At 34.3% G+C, this 19,938-nt stretch overlaps 2 protein-coding genes across 5 annotated transcripts; both read right to left on the minus strand.

Moving 5' to 3' along the window:
* Positions 1-2,123: 2,123 nt before the first annotated feature.
* On the minus strand, positions 2,124-11,519 carry LOC105790802 (probable glutathione peroxidase 2). 4 transcript variants are annotated; one of them, XM_012618569.2, is made up of 8 exons: positions 11,262-11,518; positions 10,396-10,472; positions 10,227-10,288; positions 10,029-10,147; positions 9,414-9,581; positions 9,280-9,320; positions 5,819-5,856; positions 2,124-2,381 (listed from the first exon to the last, which is right to left on the minus strand). In XM_012618569.2, the coding sequence occupies exons 1-6, from the start codon at positions 11,427-11,429 to the stop codon at positions 9,288-9,290; spliced, it is 627 nt and encodes a 208-aa protein (XP_012474023.1). In that variant the 5' UTR covers positions 11,430-11,518; the 3' UTR covers positions 2,124-2,381; positions 5,819-5,856; positions 9,280-9,287. The 4 variants fall into 4 exon arrangements, with proteins under 4 accessions (XP_012474023.1, XP_012474022.1, XP_012474025.1 ...); XM_012618568.2 differs by lacking the exon at positions 5,819-5,856 and having other exon boundaries at positions 11,262-11,519; XM_012618571.2 differs by lacking the exons at positions 2,124-2,381; positions 5,819-5,856 and adding an exon at positions 6,617-6,806 and having other exon boundaries at positions 11,262-11,519.
* A 5,782-nt stretch (positions 11,520-17,301) lies between these two features.
* LOC105790800 (uncharacterized) lies at positions 17,302-19,906 on the minus strand. Its single transcript, XM_012618562.2, has one exon. The coding sequence runs from the start codon at positions 19,396-19,398 to the stop codon at positions 17,524-17,526; it is 1,875 nt and encodes a 624-aa protein (XP_012474016.1). The 5' UTR covers positions 19,399-19,906; the 3' UTR covers positions 17,302-17,523.
* Positions 19,907-19,938: the final 32 nt, after the last annotated feature.

Consider the following 19,938-nt stretch of genomic DNA (forward strand, 5'->3'; position numbering starts at 1 on the left):
AGGCTCAGTGAAATATACATGTTTCTGAAGATGCAGACCACCCGCACCTGGATAGAAAGACACTATGAAGTTCCCTGGGATTGGCTTTGGGCTTTTCCTGCATAGCTTAGGTGGAAGGCGAAGAAGGCCTCCTTCCAGGGGCCCGAGCCATTAGTGAGATACCACTATAGAAGAGCTAGAATTCTAACCTTCTGTCAGGACCTATGGGTCAAAGGACAGTCTCAAGTAGACAGTTTCTATGGGGCGTAGGCCCCCCAAAAGGTAACAGAGGCGTGCAAAGATTTCCTCGGGCCAGACAAAGATTGGCCCTCGAGTGCAAAGGCAGAAGGGAGCTTGACTGCAAGCCCCACCCATCGAGCAGGGACGAAAGTCAGCCTTAGTGATCTGACGGTACCGAGTGGAAGGGTCGTCGCTCAACAGATAAAAGTTACTCTAGGGATAACAGGGTGATCTTCCCCAAAAGCTCACATTGACAGGAAGTTTAGCACCTCGATGCCGGCTCTTCGCCACCCAAGTTGTGGTATGTTCCAAGGGTTGGTTTGTTCGCCCATTAAAGCGGTATGTGAGCTAGGTTTAGAACATCGTGAGACAGTTCGATCCATATCCGGTGTGGGTGTTAGAGCATTGAGAGGACCTTTCCCTAGTATGAGAGGAAAATAATCTTAAATTTGCATTCCATGACACCAAAAAAAACTAATTTTTGTGTAAATTGTCATAACAATTCTATTTACTCAATTATTATTTGGTAAATGAAAAAAAATTAAAATCTTCACTTTTTTATAGGATTTTATAAATACTAAATTTATATTATAAAATAGTTTGGTATATTAGTAAAAATTAAATATTGTATATCATTGTATTATTTAATTATAGTAAATATTGATTTTTGAAAATTATTTATTTAATATTTTTAACAACATTTACAAAAGAAAATAATTAAACGAGTTATAAACAAATGCGAAAAAAGCATGAGTAGACTAATGCTCTTTGTAGACCTCTATTTTGTTTGTAAACTCAACAAGGTCCTCTATGGTCACCTAAAGCATGGTTTCAGAAGCTATTAGATATCATGGCTCATTCATTGTAGTTCACCTCTTCAAAAGTTGATCTTTCACTATTTTGCAAGCACATTGGAGATACTTGTCTTTTTGTGTTAGCTTTTATATCAATGATATCACCCTCACAGGCTATTCTCAGCACCATGTAAACCAAATTGTACAACAGCTTAATAAGCAATTCTTTTTAAAGAAATTAGGCAAACTTAAGGTTTTTTTTCACTAGAGATTAACATAATATCTCATGTATGCATCTAATAAGAGATAACATGTGGAAGATTTTATTTTTTTTAAAAGAACCATAATATCAAAAACAAATCCTATGCCTACGCTAATGGTATGCCAACCCCTAAACTCTCTACACTGTCAGGACAATCCTTGGAAAATGGTACAAGTTATAGAAACACTTCAGAGCCTTGCAATCTGTGTCTTATAAGGCTAGACATAAGATTGTTGTTCACAAGGTGAGCCAATACATGTAGCATATAACACCCCATACCCGACCTAAACGCCAAATCGAATATCGAGATGCCACACCATCGTCTCACTACTAGTTCATCTAAATGACATGTTATTTCTTATACTTTTTTTATCAATAATAACATAACATTATCATGAATTATAAACCATACATTCACTTTATATTGATAAATCATACCAAATATTCAAAAAATAACACATCATAGGTATTAATTATGCATTAGAACCATTTAACAGATTTTCCCAAAAATGTTACGTAGGTACCGATACCGCCTATATGATATCGATATTTCCTTTAAGTGGTATCGATACCACCTGAAAAATTGATACCAAACTAGCATTCTATTTCTCGCCAAATTTCAAAACGTTAGAAAATATTGATACTTTTCGCAAAGTAACGATAAATACACCCCGAGTATCGATACTCGGGTCAAAGTATCGATACCAAATTGATATTCTAACTCCCTGCACTTTCAAAAATACAAAGGTATCATTTCAAAAACCTTAATATCGATACCTCTACTACAGGTTACAAAAATTCAGCATATAAAAGCATTTAAACCATTCAAACTTAGTCCCCACACATCATGATTCATTCAGCTAGTCATATAAGCATCAAAACGTCTAAAAAATAAACCAAACACCAGATCCAAGTTCGTAAGCTTCCAAAGATACACCTTATACAAATGATCCCAAATACGTCTTAACAAAATCAATATAAATGCCTACCACATTACCTTTTTATTCCCTAGAACTAAAATAAGCAAAACACCTACTATAATGAATAAAAAATGGCTTGGATCAACCCTTGATGGGCACACCGCTTATACTGGGAACGCAACTTCTCTACAAAGAATAAAATAGAGCGGATGATCTTAACAAGTTCAGTAAATGCCTAGAACAACCATTATGCAAACAAGTCGTCATGCATCAACCAAACAACATACAACATATTCCCAAAACGTAATTAACTAAGTGTCATAATTCATATATTTAGTCATATTCCATGCATTCTTTTACACTCTATTTATACGAACGTTTAGGCATACATATATACATTTTGACACATATCAATCACATATAAGCACATATAATTGCATACAATCATATTTAGTCATAATATATGATAATTTGGCTCTTGAATTTATGAAGTTTTAAGTGGACTCTATCACCACTCATCAGATACACGAATCTTCAACACATCACAATAGACTCGTAGAGTCAAACATATCTCATAAGCGAAGCATATAGCTGACGATTTCTAGTATACCAAACATACATATCCCAGTGAATGGAGCTTGGCTCACATTTTCTTATCTCTCCAAAATTGTCCCTAGGTCTCAGCACCCCACATATCACAACACATATAAGCGAGTACTCACAATCCTATAGCATGCCAACTATATCCAACGGTCTCAGTAAGTCACAAGGCCAAAATATCCATAATGTCATCAAATATTACTTACCGATTATCTGTACATATTCATCGCATAATCAGATCATTAGCACATTATATACACTATCACATGGCATAAATAACACACTTATACTTACCATACAACGCCTCAAACGATGCTATGCGAATACTCACTTGAAAACTATTATTGTAAGCAAACTTTGCTAAGAGCATATATCACTCCCAACTATCACCAAGCTTAATCACACAGTTTCGTAACATATCTTCTAACACTTGAATTACCTTATCCGATTGATCATCAGTTTGGGGATGATAAGCTGTACTGAAAGTAAGCTTCAATCTCAAAGCCTTTTGCAAAATCTTTCAAAACCTTAAAGTAAACCTCGAATCCCTATCAGAAATATTCGAAATTGAAACCCCATAAAGACGAACAATCTCAGTAATATACAACTCCACCAACCTCTGCAACGAATAATTGGTACACATTGCTAGGAAAAATGCACTCTTCAAAAATCGATCAATTATAACTGAAACCAAATCCTTCTTCGACGAAGTCAATGATAAACCCGAAACAAAATCCATATTAATTCTTTCCCACTTCCATTTAGGAATCGCAATAGGTTGCAATAGCCCCGGAGGAAATTGATGTTTACCTCTCACCTTTTAACAAACTAAACACCATGCCACAAAATCTGTAACATCACACTTTAACCCTGACCACCAATAAATCTCACAAAGAAGATGATACATCTTTCCACTACAGGAATGCATAACATAAGGGCTACTATACACCTCGGTAAGAATCGCTTACCTTAAATCCACATCTTGCACCATACTCAATCTACCTCAAAAATTCAAGATACCATCGTCGTTACATGGAAATCCCCCTTAATTCCTTACTCAACCTATCGAATCCTCTTTAGGAAATCCCCATCTAATGATTTTTTTCCTTAATCTGCTACGACAAAGTCGGTCTTACTTGAAGTTTAGCACATAAACCACCATCACTAGCTAAACTCAAGCGCGCAAACATAGCTCTCAACTTCGTTATCGACTTCTTACTCAAAGCATCAACAACAACATTCGTCTTGCCAAAGTGATACTCAATCACACAATTATAGTCCTTTAAAAGTTCAATCCAATGCCTTTACCTTAAATTCAAATCCTTTTGAGAGAGGAGATACTTAATACTCTTATGATCAGTGTAAATCACACTTCTTTTCATAAAGATAATGGTGTCAAATCTTAAGCGTAAACACCACGACAGCCAACTCCAAATTACGAGTAGGATAGTTTCGTTCATGCATCTTTAACTACCTTGAAGCATAAGTCACAACTTTACCTTCTTGCACCAACACACAACCGAGACCTGTATACGAAGCATTACTATAAACCACAATCTTTTTTAGGTTCTGAATGAATCAACATAGGTGCCTTTGTCAGCACTGTCTTAAACTGACCAAAACTCTTCTACCTTTCATCAGTCTATTCGAATATAACACTCTTTTGAAGTAGTTTTGTTAAGGGTGTAGCAATGAGGAAAAACCCTTTAACAAATCTACGATAGTAACCAACTAAGCCTAAGAAACTACGAACTTCAATAACACTCCTAGGCGACTTCCATTCTAAAATCACCTTAATCTTCTTTGAGTCCACACGAATTCTTTCTGCTGAAACCACGACTTAAAAATGCCACTTACTTAAGCCAAAATTCACATTTACTCAACTTTATAAATAACTGCTTATCCCAAAGAATCTGTAGAACCGCCCTTAAATGTTTACCGTGATCCTCCTCAAAACGAGAATACACCAAAATGTCATCTATCAAAACAACCACAAACTGATTCAAGTATGAATCAAATATTCGGTTCATCAAATCCATGAACACAACAGGGGCATTACTTAATCCAAACGGCATAATCAAAACTCATAATACCCATACAGAGTCCTAAAAACAGTTTTTAACATATCCAACTCTTTTACCTTCAATCGGTAATACCCAAACCTTAAATCAATTTTCGAGAATACCGTTTCACCTCAAAACTAATCAAACAAGTCATCAATTCGAAGTAAAGGATTATTATTTTTAATAGTCAACTTATTCAACTGTTTATAGTCAATACATATCTGCATCGTACCATCCTTTTTCTTAACAAATAAAATTGATGCACCCCACGAAAATACAATCAGTCAAATGAACCATCTATCCAACAACTCTTACAACTAAATTTTTGACTCCTTGAACTCTTTTGGTGCCATGCGATAAGGCGCAATAAACACCGGTGCAGTACCAAGATAAAACTTAATTCCAAGCTCCACTTTTTTTCTGGCGGCAAGCCACACAACTCATCAGGAAACACGTCAGGAAAATCCCTAACGGTTTGAATATCCTAAACTCTCAATTCCTTACTAACTGAATTCATCACATGGGCAAAATAAGCTTCACAACCTTTACCCATCAACTTCTCAGCCTTCATAGTCGAAACCATATTAAATATAAAACCCGATCTTTCGCCAACAACAATTTCCAACCCATCACTATTTCTCAAGGTAATTCACTTAGTCTCAAAATCTACCTTAGCCTTATGCTCAGTTAACCAACCCGTGCCCAAAATAACATCAAACCCATAAAATGGTATTTCCATGAGATCAACAGAGAAAACGTGCCCTTGTATCATAAGAGAACACCTACGATAAACCTTATTCGCAAAAAAACTATCTTCAAATGAACTAATTACAGTAATTCCCATATCAATAGTCTCTACAGGAATCCCTAACTTACAAACTAATTCACACAGAATATATGAATATGTAGAATCAAAATCAACTAAGGCAAACAATAGAATAGATCGCAAAGTGAAAGTACCTGCAATAACATCAGTCGGATCTTGATCCTCAGGTTCCCTAACAAACATTATGCAAACAAGTCGCCATGCATCAACAAAACAAAATACAACATATTCCCAAAATGTAATTAACTAAGTGTCATAATTCATATATTTAGTCATATTCCATTACACTCTATTTATACAAACATTTAGGAATACATATATATATATATATATATATTAACACATCAATCACATAAAAGCACATATAATTACATACAATCATATTTAGTCATAGTGTATAATAACTTGGCTCTTGAGTTTATGAAACTTTAAATGGACTCTATCACCACTCATCGGATACACGGATCTCCAACACATCACAAATAGACTCATGGAACCAAATATATCCCATAAGCAAAGCATATATAGCTAACGCTCTCTAGCACACCACACATACATATCCTAATAAATGGAGCTTGGCTCACATTCTCTTATCTCTCCAAAACTATCTCTGAGCCTTAGTGCCCCACATATCACAACACATATAAGTGAGTACTTACAATCCTATGGCATGCCAAATATATCCAACGGTCTCAGTAAGTTATAAGGCCAAAATATTCATAATGTCATCAAATATTACTTACCGATTATTTGCACATTCACCGCATAATCAAATCATTAGCACATTATACACACGGTCACATGGCATGAATAACATACACTCATATTTACCGTCACAACAGTTATCACAAAATGTTAATTTTTCATCACATCATAATTCTTTTTATCACAATTTACAAACATATTTATCTCATATTTAGCATAGATAGAAGAACACTTACACTCGAAATTTAGAGTAGAGGTTTAAACCTCTAAATTTTCAAATACACAACGAATCATCTACAAGCAATGATTCTAAAACACTCACTGAAATATTCGCTTTGGCCGAAAAGCTGAAAGCTTAAACAAGCTTCTTCCCTTTGCCTTTGTCTCTACTCGTTGAAGGTCCTATCGACTTCGACACTTCAACAAGACAAACGACACATATATTCAGTCAACAATCAGTCAATAACTCTCTTCAAACAGCTACAAACACGAGCCTAAGCTACATTCTTTTCCAACCAAAACCTTTAGCACGACAAACTTAAAATTCAAATAACTCAGTTTACATTTAATCTTTTTGCATAAAACGAATTTCATTCATCTACATATTCATCTACGACTAATTTTCAATTTTTAATCTACACAAAATTATGTTTTTTAATGTATTGAAATTTTTCAACAAGTTTTGACTATTACAACAATAATTCATTAAAACCCAAGAATTCATTGACGAAACTTCAAAATTACTTTAGAAAGCTTTTAATTAGGTTGAAACTAATTGAAAAAACACTTTAAAACCAATTTTTTATCCACAAACTCGGAATTCACCATTAAAGACCTGATTTTTGGCTTTTAATCAAAATATGCGATTTAACGATTAAGAATTCAGTTTCAAAGACCCAATAACACTAGAAACTAATGAGAATGCAAATGATTACCTTTAATAAGAAGAATAACGAGTTTTCGATGCAAATCCAAAAAACCACAAGTGGAGAAGATATGAAATTGATGAAATTTTTGGGTGATTTCTTGAGAATTTAGAGAGGTTTAATGCTTGGAAATTATAGAAATTCAAAGTATTATAGTTTGAGAGTAAAAAATCGATTGAGAAAGTGAGGGATAGCAAGGGACGGCAACACTAAGGAGATGGGAAGAAGCATTTGTGAAAAACTAGAAATGGGGGTTTATTAGGTTGATTTTAAAAAATTGGTTTAATTTTTCATAAAGACTCACAGTTTTGACCCTTTTACAAATCAGTCCCTTTTTCTAAAATTAAAGGCATTTAAAACTTGTTTTCAAAAATTGACTTAACTTTATAAAAAAACATTGTTGAAAACATTATCGAGTACCAACCTTACAAAATTTCGAGCTCTATAGGCTAAAATTCCTAAAATACCCTTAAAACTCCTATGTTCTATTTTGGGGTGTTACATAGTAGCCATTGGATTCACACTGGTGGGCAGTGGAAATAATCCTTCGATATCTTTAAGGTAATATCAATCATGGGCTATTGTTCAAATCAATTTCACCACTCAATCTCTTGGGGTTCTCCGATGTTGATTGGGCTAGTTCAATTGACGATGGCAAGCATACTTCTGGCTAATGTGTTGGTCTTCGACAAAATCAAGGGATAACTCTATTACACTGGAATTGTTGCCCATCCAGTGCTTTATGCTTGAATGAAGCATGTTGAGCTTGATATTCAGTTTGTCCGAGAAAATATAATACTCAATTTCTCTCAAAACAATCTATTTTCATCATTTTTCTTTTTCTTCATATTTTATTTCTTCCGTCAAGATCTTGAATCTTGATGCCAATGGCAGATTCAAGAAAGTTTAATATATAAGAGTGGTCTCCACACATCTCCAGGCTTGAGGTTTGATTCAATTACAATCAATCACAAATTCATCCTTAATTTCCAGCAGCTGCTTATCCCCCCCCCCCCCTTTTCTATTTCCCTCCCTAGCTAGTATTAGTAACTACATGTTGAGGTTGGATTCAGAAAAAAACAGCAAAGAGAAGAACAAGAGAACGAGAGAGAGATTTGAGAACAAGCAACCAAATTCCTTGAATGAATTTTCTGTGCACAACCGTTCCTCCCTTGAAACTACTGAAAGAGGAAACTGACTAACGGCTACTCGGTTACAGCAGCTGTTAACAGACAGCTGTTATAATACCAAAATGCACCGTTTGGATTATAGCCATACGCACCGTATAACTAAAGACCAAAACGAACCATTTAACTAGAAAGCCAAAACACACCGTTTGAGCCACTAACCCTTCCCTCCTAAACAACTAACTTCTGCAACGGTAATAACAGAAATACAAACATGCTTATTAACAGATTTCAAATCCTCCTATAACACTACATCTTGCTGGCATGGCATGCACTAAACTCTACTTAATGCCCACATTACCATCATCAATCATAACATTACTAAACAGCCTCCTTTCCCTACTTAATAATTTGCAATTGAAGTGCAAACTTTTTGAAAGCACATTTTCAGGGATATTATGTCAATTTATGGGGCTGATTTTTTTTTTAGTTCATATCGAGTAAGGTTATAATATAAGATAATGGCGTTCACTCTCTCAGTCATATAATCAGATCCAAAGTTTAATCCAAAGAAAAGAACTTAGACTTGAACAATATTTGTTTGGCCGCATTTATTAATTTATTTATGTGTAACATGCCAAAATACAGAGAGGAAAGGTCTATCTACTGATCAAATATTGTTCTGACAATTTAGATAGCATGACAAAAACAAGCATCAACCTAAGGCCACCAGACACTAATCATTCTAATCATGTTGCTGACAATGACATGAGGAAAGTCTATGATTTATGCCATTGCAGTTTCTTTGATGCTATATTGAGTGTAGTAGCTCTATACCTTGACAATTAAGAAGATCCGAGTAGGTCCCGTATGTCCTTCTGCAAGAGAGAAATGTAACAAGGAACGATTTAATGGAGTTTATACATTTTTACAGGTATCAAATGTTATCAGAAAAATAGAACAACTCTAACCTCGATATTGAGGGGTGATGTGGTTGGAGCATATCTCTCCACAACTTTGCCTTCTTTATTTACCAAAAACTTTGTGAAGTTCCACTTGATTGCATCTCCAAAGTATCCGCCTTTTTCTGATTTTAGAAATCTGTATAGAGGTGCAGCATTCTTTCCATTTACCTCGACCTGCAATAGTCAGATATGATGTATAAGAAACCATAGGTTTGTATGCATATTTATCGACTTTCAACTCTTCTCTAAAGAGAGAAACTTTTGTGTCGCGGTCATATTCTCACAACCCCACCCAGCTCATTGGATATGGCTTGTGTAGATCAATTGACACCCGTTTTGCAAAGTGCACTCATTTGTGTGTTATGACATAGGTTCCATTTTCATGCTAAGGAGGCTAATTATTTTCCTGCTAGGTCACCATATTGCTGGCATAAGTAGTGTGGGATAAGATAGAGCCATAGAGGGGAAAGCTATATTTGTAGTTCAATAGACTACATTGTTGATTGTAAGAGGACCTAAAAGAAGTACACTTTGATCCAAAAGCAAAGAATGAATAATACAATAAACGTTAACAACAGATAAATATTCATAACAGATTGTACGCGTATACGTGGTTACAACCTTGTCAAAAATTGGAAATTCTGCTTTGAACATTGAGCATGTAGCTTCCTGAATTTGTTCATTGGTTCCTGGTTCTTGCCCCCCAAACTGGTTGCAAGGAAATGCTAAAATCTCAAATCCTGCATAAAATTTATAAGCTTCAATTCAAGCAATTAGACAGAACATAAAAAGGTCTCCAATTTATGAAAAATGACAGACCTTGGTTTTTGTATTTTTCATACAAAACATTGAGTTCCTTATAGGTTGATTGGGTTAAACCACTGCCAAATGGAGAAAATGATATTTAACATGAATAGCTATGAAGTGTAAGTCATTGATGAAGAGTTATGCTAAAAAATCAGGCCATATAACTGATCAAGCAGATTACCATTTTGAAGCAACATTCACTATAAGAACGACTTTCCCTTTGTATTCACTTAAACTTACATCATTTCCACGAATGTCCTGCAGATTGTAAAAAATCAAGTTTATTCAGTTGAAACTTTGTTGACGTGCCTCAGTTCTACCGAGAGCCCTACAGGTTTACAGACCAAAGGGTATATCACACAAGTCAAATATTATCTTCGGTCGGGGTTTTGTCTTTCTTACTCTACTAACAGTCCTGATGAGTTCACATAATGACAGTGCCTCAAAATGCCTGAACAGGCAAAACTATAGCAAACTAGGAATTTGCACACATTGGACTTAACCCCATACCTATGGCATACAAATCATTTATAGGGAACACTTGAGCTAGCTAGGCCAAGACCCTTGCCATAAGCTTTCTTTTCAGAAACCATGTGCCGCATTCATGGCTTATACCTGTTGAGGCAACACGAGAGGCTCCTACTTTGTGAACTCGTAAATCTCTTGGCAAAGATGGAAAACAAAGCCTCAATCGAGTATAATACCGGACTTGTTGATGTACTCCTCGACCTGTGAACTCCCAAATCTATCGGCAAAGTCGAAGCATATCAACAAAGCTTTAACTTCCTTTTCCCCTTTATTAAACAGATATTGATGCGCATGATGAATAGTTAATAAGAGCGATGATAAATTCACGCAGAGAGTAAAGCAACAAGTAATTCGACAGTAATACAAATCCAGGCCCAGCAGCAAATAAACAAAATTTGGGGGAAGTAAGTAATTCAAGTTTTAAAGGATAAAAATAAATAAAATTCAATCCCCACTCCCAACATTGACATAGTATTAGTGGATGGGTATCCAAATTGCTAAAAAAGAAGAAATGAATACCTTGACACTGAAGTCGTAAATGGATTCTGGGGAGGCGTCTTCAGCCATGTTATCAATATGAAGCGGAGAAGATGGTGATGGGTATGTGTGAAATTGAAAATACAGAAACAACGCAAATCCCAGAAATAGCAGAGAAACCAAATTGCTAAATTTCCAGTCCCAATACATTTTTTTTTAATTTACTATAGTTTCCTGCCTTCCACAATGCACTGCTGCTACCAAATTTCAGTGTTTATTAATGACTTGACTCGTAAGATTTGATTCTAGAACTACAAACAATTATAAAAGTTGTTACCATATATTTTTAAACTACTCACTGCATTATTAATAAATTTAATTTTATCACTTAATTTTAAAAATTACAAAATAGTCACTAAACAATTTAAAAGTTTTTATTTAAGCCACTAGACTATATGAAAGTTTTATTTAAGATACTACGCTGTTAAGCTTTTTCTTTTAAAGTTTCTTGGAGCTCAAATATAAACTTTCGAATAATTCAATGATTTAAATGAAACTTTTAAATAGTTCAATGATCATTTTGTAATTTTTAAAGTTGAGTGCTCAAAACGTAGACTTATTAATAATTTAGTGACCTTAAGTGTTGTTTACCTTATTTTTATTTATCTATTATTTTTTAAATAATAGTTTTTTCAAATATTTCTAACTCTTCTCAATTTAATATTAAGTAAATTAGTTCTTCGGAAAAATAAAACAATTTAATCCTATTAATTTAAAAATAAGTAATTAAAACAATTAATAATATCGTCAATATTTTCATTAATTTATCCTATTTAATTTCTCATTTTAAAATAAACACATATTAAATTGTTTTATTTTGTTTTATTCTTTGAGAGGATTAATTTTCTAAATATTAAAACTAAAATAAACCAAATAGTTCTTTTATAATTTTTAATCCAGTAAATATTTTTTTAGGATAAATATTAATATTTTTTGGGTGTTTTTTCAATAGTCCTTTGTGTTCATATTATTGATGAAAAGTTTTTCTATTCATGTTTTATATTTAAATTGTTTTTAATTACTAATTGATACTATTTAAATAATTTATAATTTGATTAACCTATATTTTAATTCTTAAATTTGTATTTAATTGGTAATTAATTTTTTTGACTAAAAACTCTTTAAAGATCTTGAATTTTTCAAAAAAATTCTTTTTGTTTTAGTCAATTGAGCTCTTAAATGTCAAAATTTCAATCAATTATGTCCTTTTAACTGTTAAAATTTACAATTAAAAATAAAAAGTAATGATAATTGTTTTGGAGGTTATTTTATACATGGCACATTAAGATTGTATATATTATAAAAATTATTAAAATTATTAAAATTTACACAAAATATTGATAATATTAAAAATTAAAACTTATAAATATAAATGACACAAAAATTGTATATATTATAAAATTATTAAAAAAGCAAGAAACATTAAAATATTAAAATAATAAAATATATAAATTAAAAATATAGAAAATTGTTTAAAATATTATAAAAATATAGGAAAGTGCAAAATATTTATAAAATGGAAAATTATATAAAATTATTTCAAATTATTCAAAAATAATAGAAAATTATAAAAGTTTCATATAAAATATAAAAATTTTAAAAACCTACAATTTTCTAACCAACCTCAAGGAGATTCATGTATGCGAGAACAACAGATAGATTCAGAGATCAAATGATGGTTAGATTTTTATGATTGTCCCCTTGATTTTTATAGTTTTTATTTTTAATATTTTTTAGATTTAAATTTATAGTTTTTATTTTTAATATTTTTTAGATTTTTCTTATAAATTTATATATTTTAAAATTTTTCATGTGTCATTATATTATTGGTTGTCAGTACCAAACCATTAACCAAGTTGGTACTTTTTTTAAATACCTAATCAACTTCATCAAAAAATTTTTTATTATATTGCTCTGATAACTAATAACACACTGTCCATGGCATCCACAAATTATAACATGTGGCAAGCCTTTTTTGAAAATAAAAAACTCTAAAAACTTCTCTTTTGTTTTGCCCACACCTTTTTCTCCCTCTCGCTAATTCTTTCATCACATTCACTCGTGTGCCTTCTTTTTTTTTTTACAGATATCTTTGTTGTCTTCATAAATTGTGATGGACAAATGACAATGTTTGTCACCGTTAAAACTCCATCGGCCATCAACAGTTTCTCTTGAAAAGTTTATGACTCTTTATCAACATCTTAATTTGTTTTTGTTTTGAAAGTATTTTAAAATAATAAATGATATCATGAGTTGATTTGGACCCGTATTGTTTAAATTGTTTTTCATTGTTTAATAAGTCTCCAGTTTTAGAAGTTTTTGTTTGCTCTTGTAGTATATTTTTTAGTCTTGCTTTTGTAAGTGGTTTTAGGGATGATTTTGTCTCCGTCCTCTCTAGTTGGTGGATACTCGATTCTTTTGCCAATTTTTGTCCATTGCTTTGGTGGATACTCATGCCCACCACTTTGGACCATTCGAGCTAATTTCCTTATTGTATTAAATGCTTGCAATTAGGGGTGGAGCCAGAAAAAAATTTTTAGGAAGGGCCAAAATGAAATTTTAATTTTTAATTGTCTAAATCTTTATAATTTTTAAAAGATTAAATCAAATTTTTATAATTTTAAGGGGTCAAAGTGCAATTTTACCTTTACTAAATTAAATTTTTAAAAATTTCCAAATGGCCTAAATAGCAATTTTTCGTTTTAGGGGGGTCGGGGCCCCTGTCAAATCCCCTAGATTCGCCTCTACTTGCAATCATTCCAGATATGCCTGAAGTTTGAATGAGTGATTGTCTGATAATGAGCAAAGAATATATGCCTTTCTGCTAAACAGGATGTATTGAACTCATAATTCATTAGATACTTTTCATGAATGCCAACTAAGTATCGTAAGTAAATTGGTCTCGATTGTTCAATCATTTGATAATCAAAGTCATTCTTTGATAAATGATCACTATGAGTCAGACTCAATTGAATTTGATCAATCATTTTTTCTATCGTTAAGGTAGAGAATTGAACCAAGAATTCTCTTTCTTTATCATCAATCGAATCACTGTTCACGACTCAGGATTCTATTTTCTCATCAATCCAATCACTGCTTACATTTTTTTCTTATCAATGAATAGATCTCTTTACTTGTATAACTTAGATATCTCGTATTTCTCAAAAAATGATTTGATTGATAGGATTTAGTATTATACTTATGAGATTGATGAGATTGATATTCAAATATTTCTTTTGGAATGTTTTGATTTGACCCCATAAGCAGAACCACCATCTCATAGCATGTTGCCGCCAAATACAGAACCCCGTATGACAGGACCAACTGTAAACGTGCCATAATATTCTATTAATGCTGAAGCTGAAGCTTTTTTTGTGTTGGTGGAACCTATCATTCACAACTTACGATGAGTGTTTGTTGTTATTCTTTCTCAAATTGTATGATTCCATTCATGGAATGAATTAATGAATTTCACTTAAAAAAATTTAAAAAAATTATAAAAATACATGTATAAAAAGTTTCTCAAAATAATCGGTCCTCCCTCCCCTAAAAAAAATCTTATGAATGTCATATGATTTTACTAATTGACATAAGATCTTAATGATGTAATAATTAGATTTTCTTTTTCTTTTTGCAAAAACTCTTAAAGTGGGACAAAATAAGAACTGGAGATACATTGTTACTTGCAACTATTTGAATTGGTTAAGATAATTAAAGGCTTGATTTGGTCATAGTCATACATACTAACCTGCAAAAGGATTTCAAAGTTTTTCCAAGGCTCCATGCAAATATACTAAAAATGCTATAACAATCAAGAAAAATCTGAGTGAGAAGGCATGCATGCAACATTGGTCATTTGCCGTAGTGCTGTTTGTTACTGCTATTCACAAGTAATACCTATGATTATCGTGTCACTAATATGTCAACGTTGAAAATTGCTCTTTGACTTGGCCTGTGGACACCTGGATCGAGGGATAACAGGATCACAAGATCGAGCATAAAAACAACCAAACAAACAAGTACTATGAAAATTGACAGCAAATCTAAGACTTACGTTTTCAAATGCATCACAAACAATTGATAATCATAAGCTAAAAGTTTAAAGGATGAAATGATGAATACGAGTGTGTGTGTATGCATGCATGAATGCGTAAGTATAGCATTGTTGAAAATTAAAATTAGCTCACACTGTTTTAAAATAATAATAATAGCTCACACAATTAAAGAAAGAGCTCGACTTCGATATGAATTATGATATTTAGTGACAGAAAGGAAAAGGATATAGCTCCATCTTGACACAGTAAAAACTGAGAAGCTGATGAGATGGGTGACAAAACATCAACTATGAGATGAAAAGAATGTATCTTAAAGAAGCTTTAAGGTGTCTAAACAATGCCATCCTCTGTTTACAAAAAAAATTCCAATAACTTGCTCAGGAAGTAAGTCAGTCTCACCTTTGATTTCTTTAGCGTTTGTCACATCTGCGGTAGCTTAGAGAAGTTCAGCTAGCTAGTGCGTGCTTCCTTGATAGTAGCTTTACTGATGATTCCCCCCCAGGGGCAGCTCTTCTTTTGGCTTGGATTTGCCATTATGACATGAAACGTAGGAACAAGGTTACTTGATGAGGAAACATCAAGACCTGCTTTCTTCAAGGCCCTGTTTACATGCTTCTGTGTCGATTGGAAGTGAACCGTACAGAGAGAACAACAGGCAGATCTGAGTAAATAAAATCAATATTCAGTATCCTAGCCTAGCCATTATCAATTTCACAAAACCTCAACTTCCTTGATTAAGCAATCAAATGTCTTTTCTCATTCTAATTCCTCGAAACTTAACAAAGTACATAGCTAACAATAAATTTTAAGGGGTGTCGAAAGTTATAAAGCAATTCATCACATGAAATAAAGGAGCAGAATGAAGGAATACCCATTAAATAAAGAACAATGAAAGAAGAATAGAGAAAAAGTCAAGAGAGACATATAGATACCTTTTGATCACATATGTGCAAGCCTTGTAAAGTTCCTGCTTGGAATAGGAGAGAATATGGAGATGGCAAAATCTAGTCACAGCCATGGCTTTGAACTTACATTCAACAAATAAAAATATTGATTGTTCTTAAAATCAAGCTAAAACTATTATTATTAACATGAACATTATCATCAGGGATTTCAATGTTATTGATAATAGGATTAATAATAACTTGTGCATCACCAATCTCTTGACCATAGTTTTGCTTGAAAGGGCTGATACCAAACTTCCGATAATAGTTCCTCCCGTACTGGATCTTGAGGTTTTCCATAAGAGCCCAGTAGTGATCTCGGTAACATCAAGAAAGCTGCCTCAAGTGCTATAACCGGCACTTGATGTGCTTGCATGAGAGAACAAAGTCCGGTGATAAAATAGGTAAAGACATTTGATAATGATATTGACAGCAGCCGCAGTTTGACTAGAGTACCAAGATTAACAAGCAAAAAGGGGAAAAAACACCATGAAACTCAATAGTAAAATAACAAATGGCTTTCAGTTTTAAATCACTCGCTGGTTTCTAGTTCCAAAAGTTTCAAGTAGTAACTGCTGGTATTTAAGGGGGGGGGGGGGGGAAGGAAAAACACGCAAAGATTACAAAGCCATACATGCAATCTATATACCTTTCAGAACAACTCATTTCGAACTTCAGAAATCTGTAAGAACATAATGGAAGCAAGCAGTTATGAACAGATTAATGGCAACAGCATTAGCCATTAAGAAAAGATGCATCACATCCAACTTAGAGTTCTTTATCTCAACAAAATTATAATAGTAAAAGAATTACATGACAGATATACAAATACTACCATTTTACCGCAAGCAAAATGAAAAACAAGTGCATCTGCAAATGCATTAAGGTACCTAATATTGTTTAAATGAATTCCTAATAGCTAACAAATATCAATAAAGATGTTGCTCTTGGGTGTGTGAAAGTTGCTCTAAAGTTGCTCTAAAGTTGCTCTAAAGTTGCTCTCAAGGTATTGGAAGAGATGGATGAAGGTAAATCCTGCATTTATTTAATAAAATGTGATTACTATAACTAAATGTATTAACATAACTTTAAAAAAAAAATTGCCTTGAGCACTCATGAATCATGATGTAACAAACAACCGCTGCTATGGACTTTTATGTACAGAGTGTTCTTTCTTACCTCAACTTGAGGCATCACTTTACCAAATACTTAATAGTATACAATAATTAAATACAAGAATCAGCCCTATTGAATCTTTGCCTTCTTCAACCTGTACATTAAGCGTTCTATAGATTTTTGTATTCTGTTGTCATCTTTCTGCCTCACTGCCTGAGATGCCTGTTGTAAACTCTGAATCCCACGACCCAAACTGGCAATTGAGGGTGCTGCAGGAAGAGACTCAGCTGCACATTCAATACCATCTCCATATACAAGCAAGCTGGTGCAAGTAGCAATACTACACCCAAAAGTAGCCCATGGTAGGACCCCAATTGGCTGCACTTGCCTTTTCCTCATTATTTCATAGAAAGCTGTTCTCATTGCTGAAAAACTGGTTTTTTCAGCTGAGGCAATAACACCATGGACCACTGTCCGGATTTTTTCGGCTGAAGCAGCTGCCTTGAAGAGAGACGAATTTGCTCCAGAATTTGCAAGTCCAGGGACCACAAATTTTGATGGACCAAGAGCTTTACCCAGTGCGATTCCTACTACCTTCTGGGTCTGAGTCATAGCTAACTTAACTGAAGCAGGAACATTCCAAGTCACAACCTTCATGACAGTTGATGCAGGAATAACTTTAGAGATGGATGAAGCTCCTAAAACAGCAGTTGCACTAGCACCCACTGCCGCCACAGATTTATTAGATAATAACCGCTTATTGTCAGTGTGGTTTGAGGTTTCCCCATCGCCTACATCATCTACAACAAGATGGTCAACTAAATCCTTTACCTCTGGAGGAACAGGAGTGTTCCAATTTGTTCTGAGACCTGCCAAGCTACTAGCATCCACGATGGCTACTACAGTCTTGAACTTTTTAGCCTGACTTTGAAGAGCCTGTGCAAGGATTGCATGGGACTTGTCCTCAACAGGGAGCTCAGAGAAAGCAATCTCAGATGTGCTGACATTCCGTAACTTCTCAATGGGTAGCTGCCCAGCGTTGTTAAGTGCAATTCTCAGTGCTTCAACAGCAATTCTAAAAGTGTAAACTTCTGACATTATCCTGGTATCCACAACTTCCCCTCTGTTTACATCTAAAAGCAGCTTCTGTGAAAGTGCTAGTGCTCTTCCCATTGAAGGAAGATCAACAAATATATCATGTAGATCCAAAAGAAGCGGATAAATTGATTGTGCAAATGGTGGAGCCTTGTAACTCGCTGTCGGCTGAATTTCATTTGTTCCCACCTCAGAAACAGAACCAGGCTCCAAAAAATTTATATGTAAAGATAAGAACTTCACCATCTGTGACTGAACATCATTGATAATACAGGACCTCGTAAAACTGGAAACGGGAGCCGAAGTGCCTTTTTGTGGAACCAAACTATTAACAGGACCTTGAATTTTGCTCCCTGCTTCAACTTCCTTGGAGGGATCATATTCAAGAAAACTATTAGGAAAAGGTGATTCAAGCACCACAAAATCCGAACCAACCTCCCTTGCTGCCCTCTTGGCAGCCAAGAAATGGCCATGAAAACCAACACCAAATATCTCTCTCAAAACCAAATTGCCAGCCACATTATCATACTGGTCCTTGTTAATCTTATCAACAAAGCATCGTTTGAGAACTTCAAAAGAGGAAGTGGGAACAGTGTTAACAACAAGGCTGTCTTCAGATTGAATATCAGAGAGAGCCGCGTGGTTACCAATCTGAGCAACGACAGCCTCAGGTCTAAGTTCCCTAATAAGACACTCGGCATCAGCAGCCGACCTCTCAGATAAGTTCTGAACAGAAAGTATGTAAATGACAGATTGAGAGTGAGGCACCCTAATGGCGAAAACGAACTTTTTAATGCGGTCAGGTACCGAAAGCTTCTGAACGAAGTCACGGGAGGCTCTTAAATCGTCGAATTTGAACACCGAAAAAGGCCATAGGTTTTGCAGCTTATAAAGAAAAGCAAAGGCCATTGCAAAATTAAGGCAGGCTAATAGTGTGGGTATTGCTAGTCACGCAGAGAAGAGACTAAGGGGGGGGGGGGGAATCCTCTTAATCTTTGATTCGTCTCTACATTGAATGAAAAGGGTAAACGGGGGAAAGCCAAAATTGAAAATTGAATCAGTTATGTATTAGAAGCAGCAAAGTTATGTTGTTTAAAGGATTAAAAAAGAGCATGTAACCCTAAACTCCGATGGTGAAGGTGAATAAAATTTCGTAAAAGAAGAAAAAGAAATACGAAGAAACTAGTATACCGTAAATCATGAAACAATATGATACGGCATCACATCTCGCAGGCGGAGGAAATAAAAGTATGGAATTAGAGGTGATGCCGAGATGCAGCGGCAGCGGCAGCAACCGGGAAGGATGGAGGGAAGGGTAAGAGAAGGAAGAATGAGGAACGAGGAATCAGCAGGGTTGGGCTGGGCTGATCTGAGCTGTTCAATGCTGATTTGCAGAAGCATAACCAACCATATGTATAAAGTATCTCTAATAGGTAAAATTCTGCTATT

Source organism: Gossypium raimondii, chromosome 8, assembly GCF_025698545.1.
Source record: "Gossypium raimondii isolate GPD5lz chromosome 8, ASM2569854v1, whole genome shotgun sequence".
Classification (NCBI taxonomy): Eukaryota; Viridiplantae; Streptophyta; class Magnoliopsida; order Malvales; family Malvaceae; genus Gossypium; species Gossypium raimondii.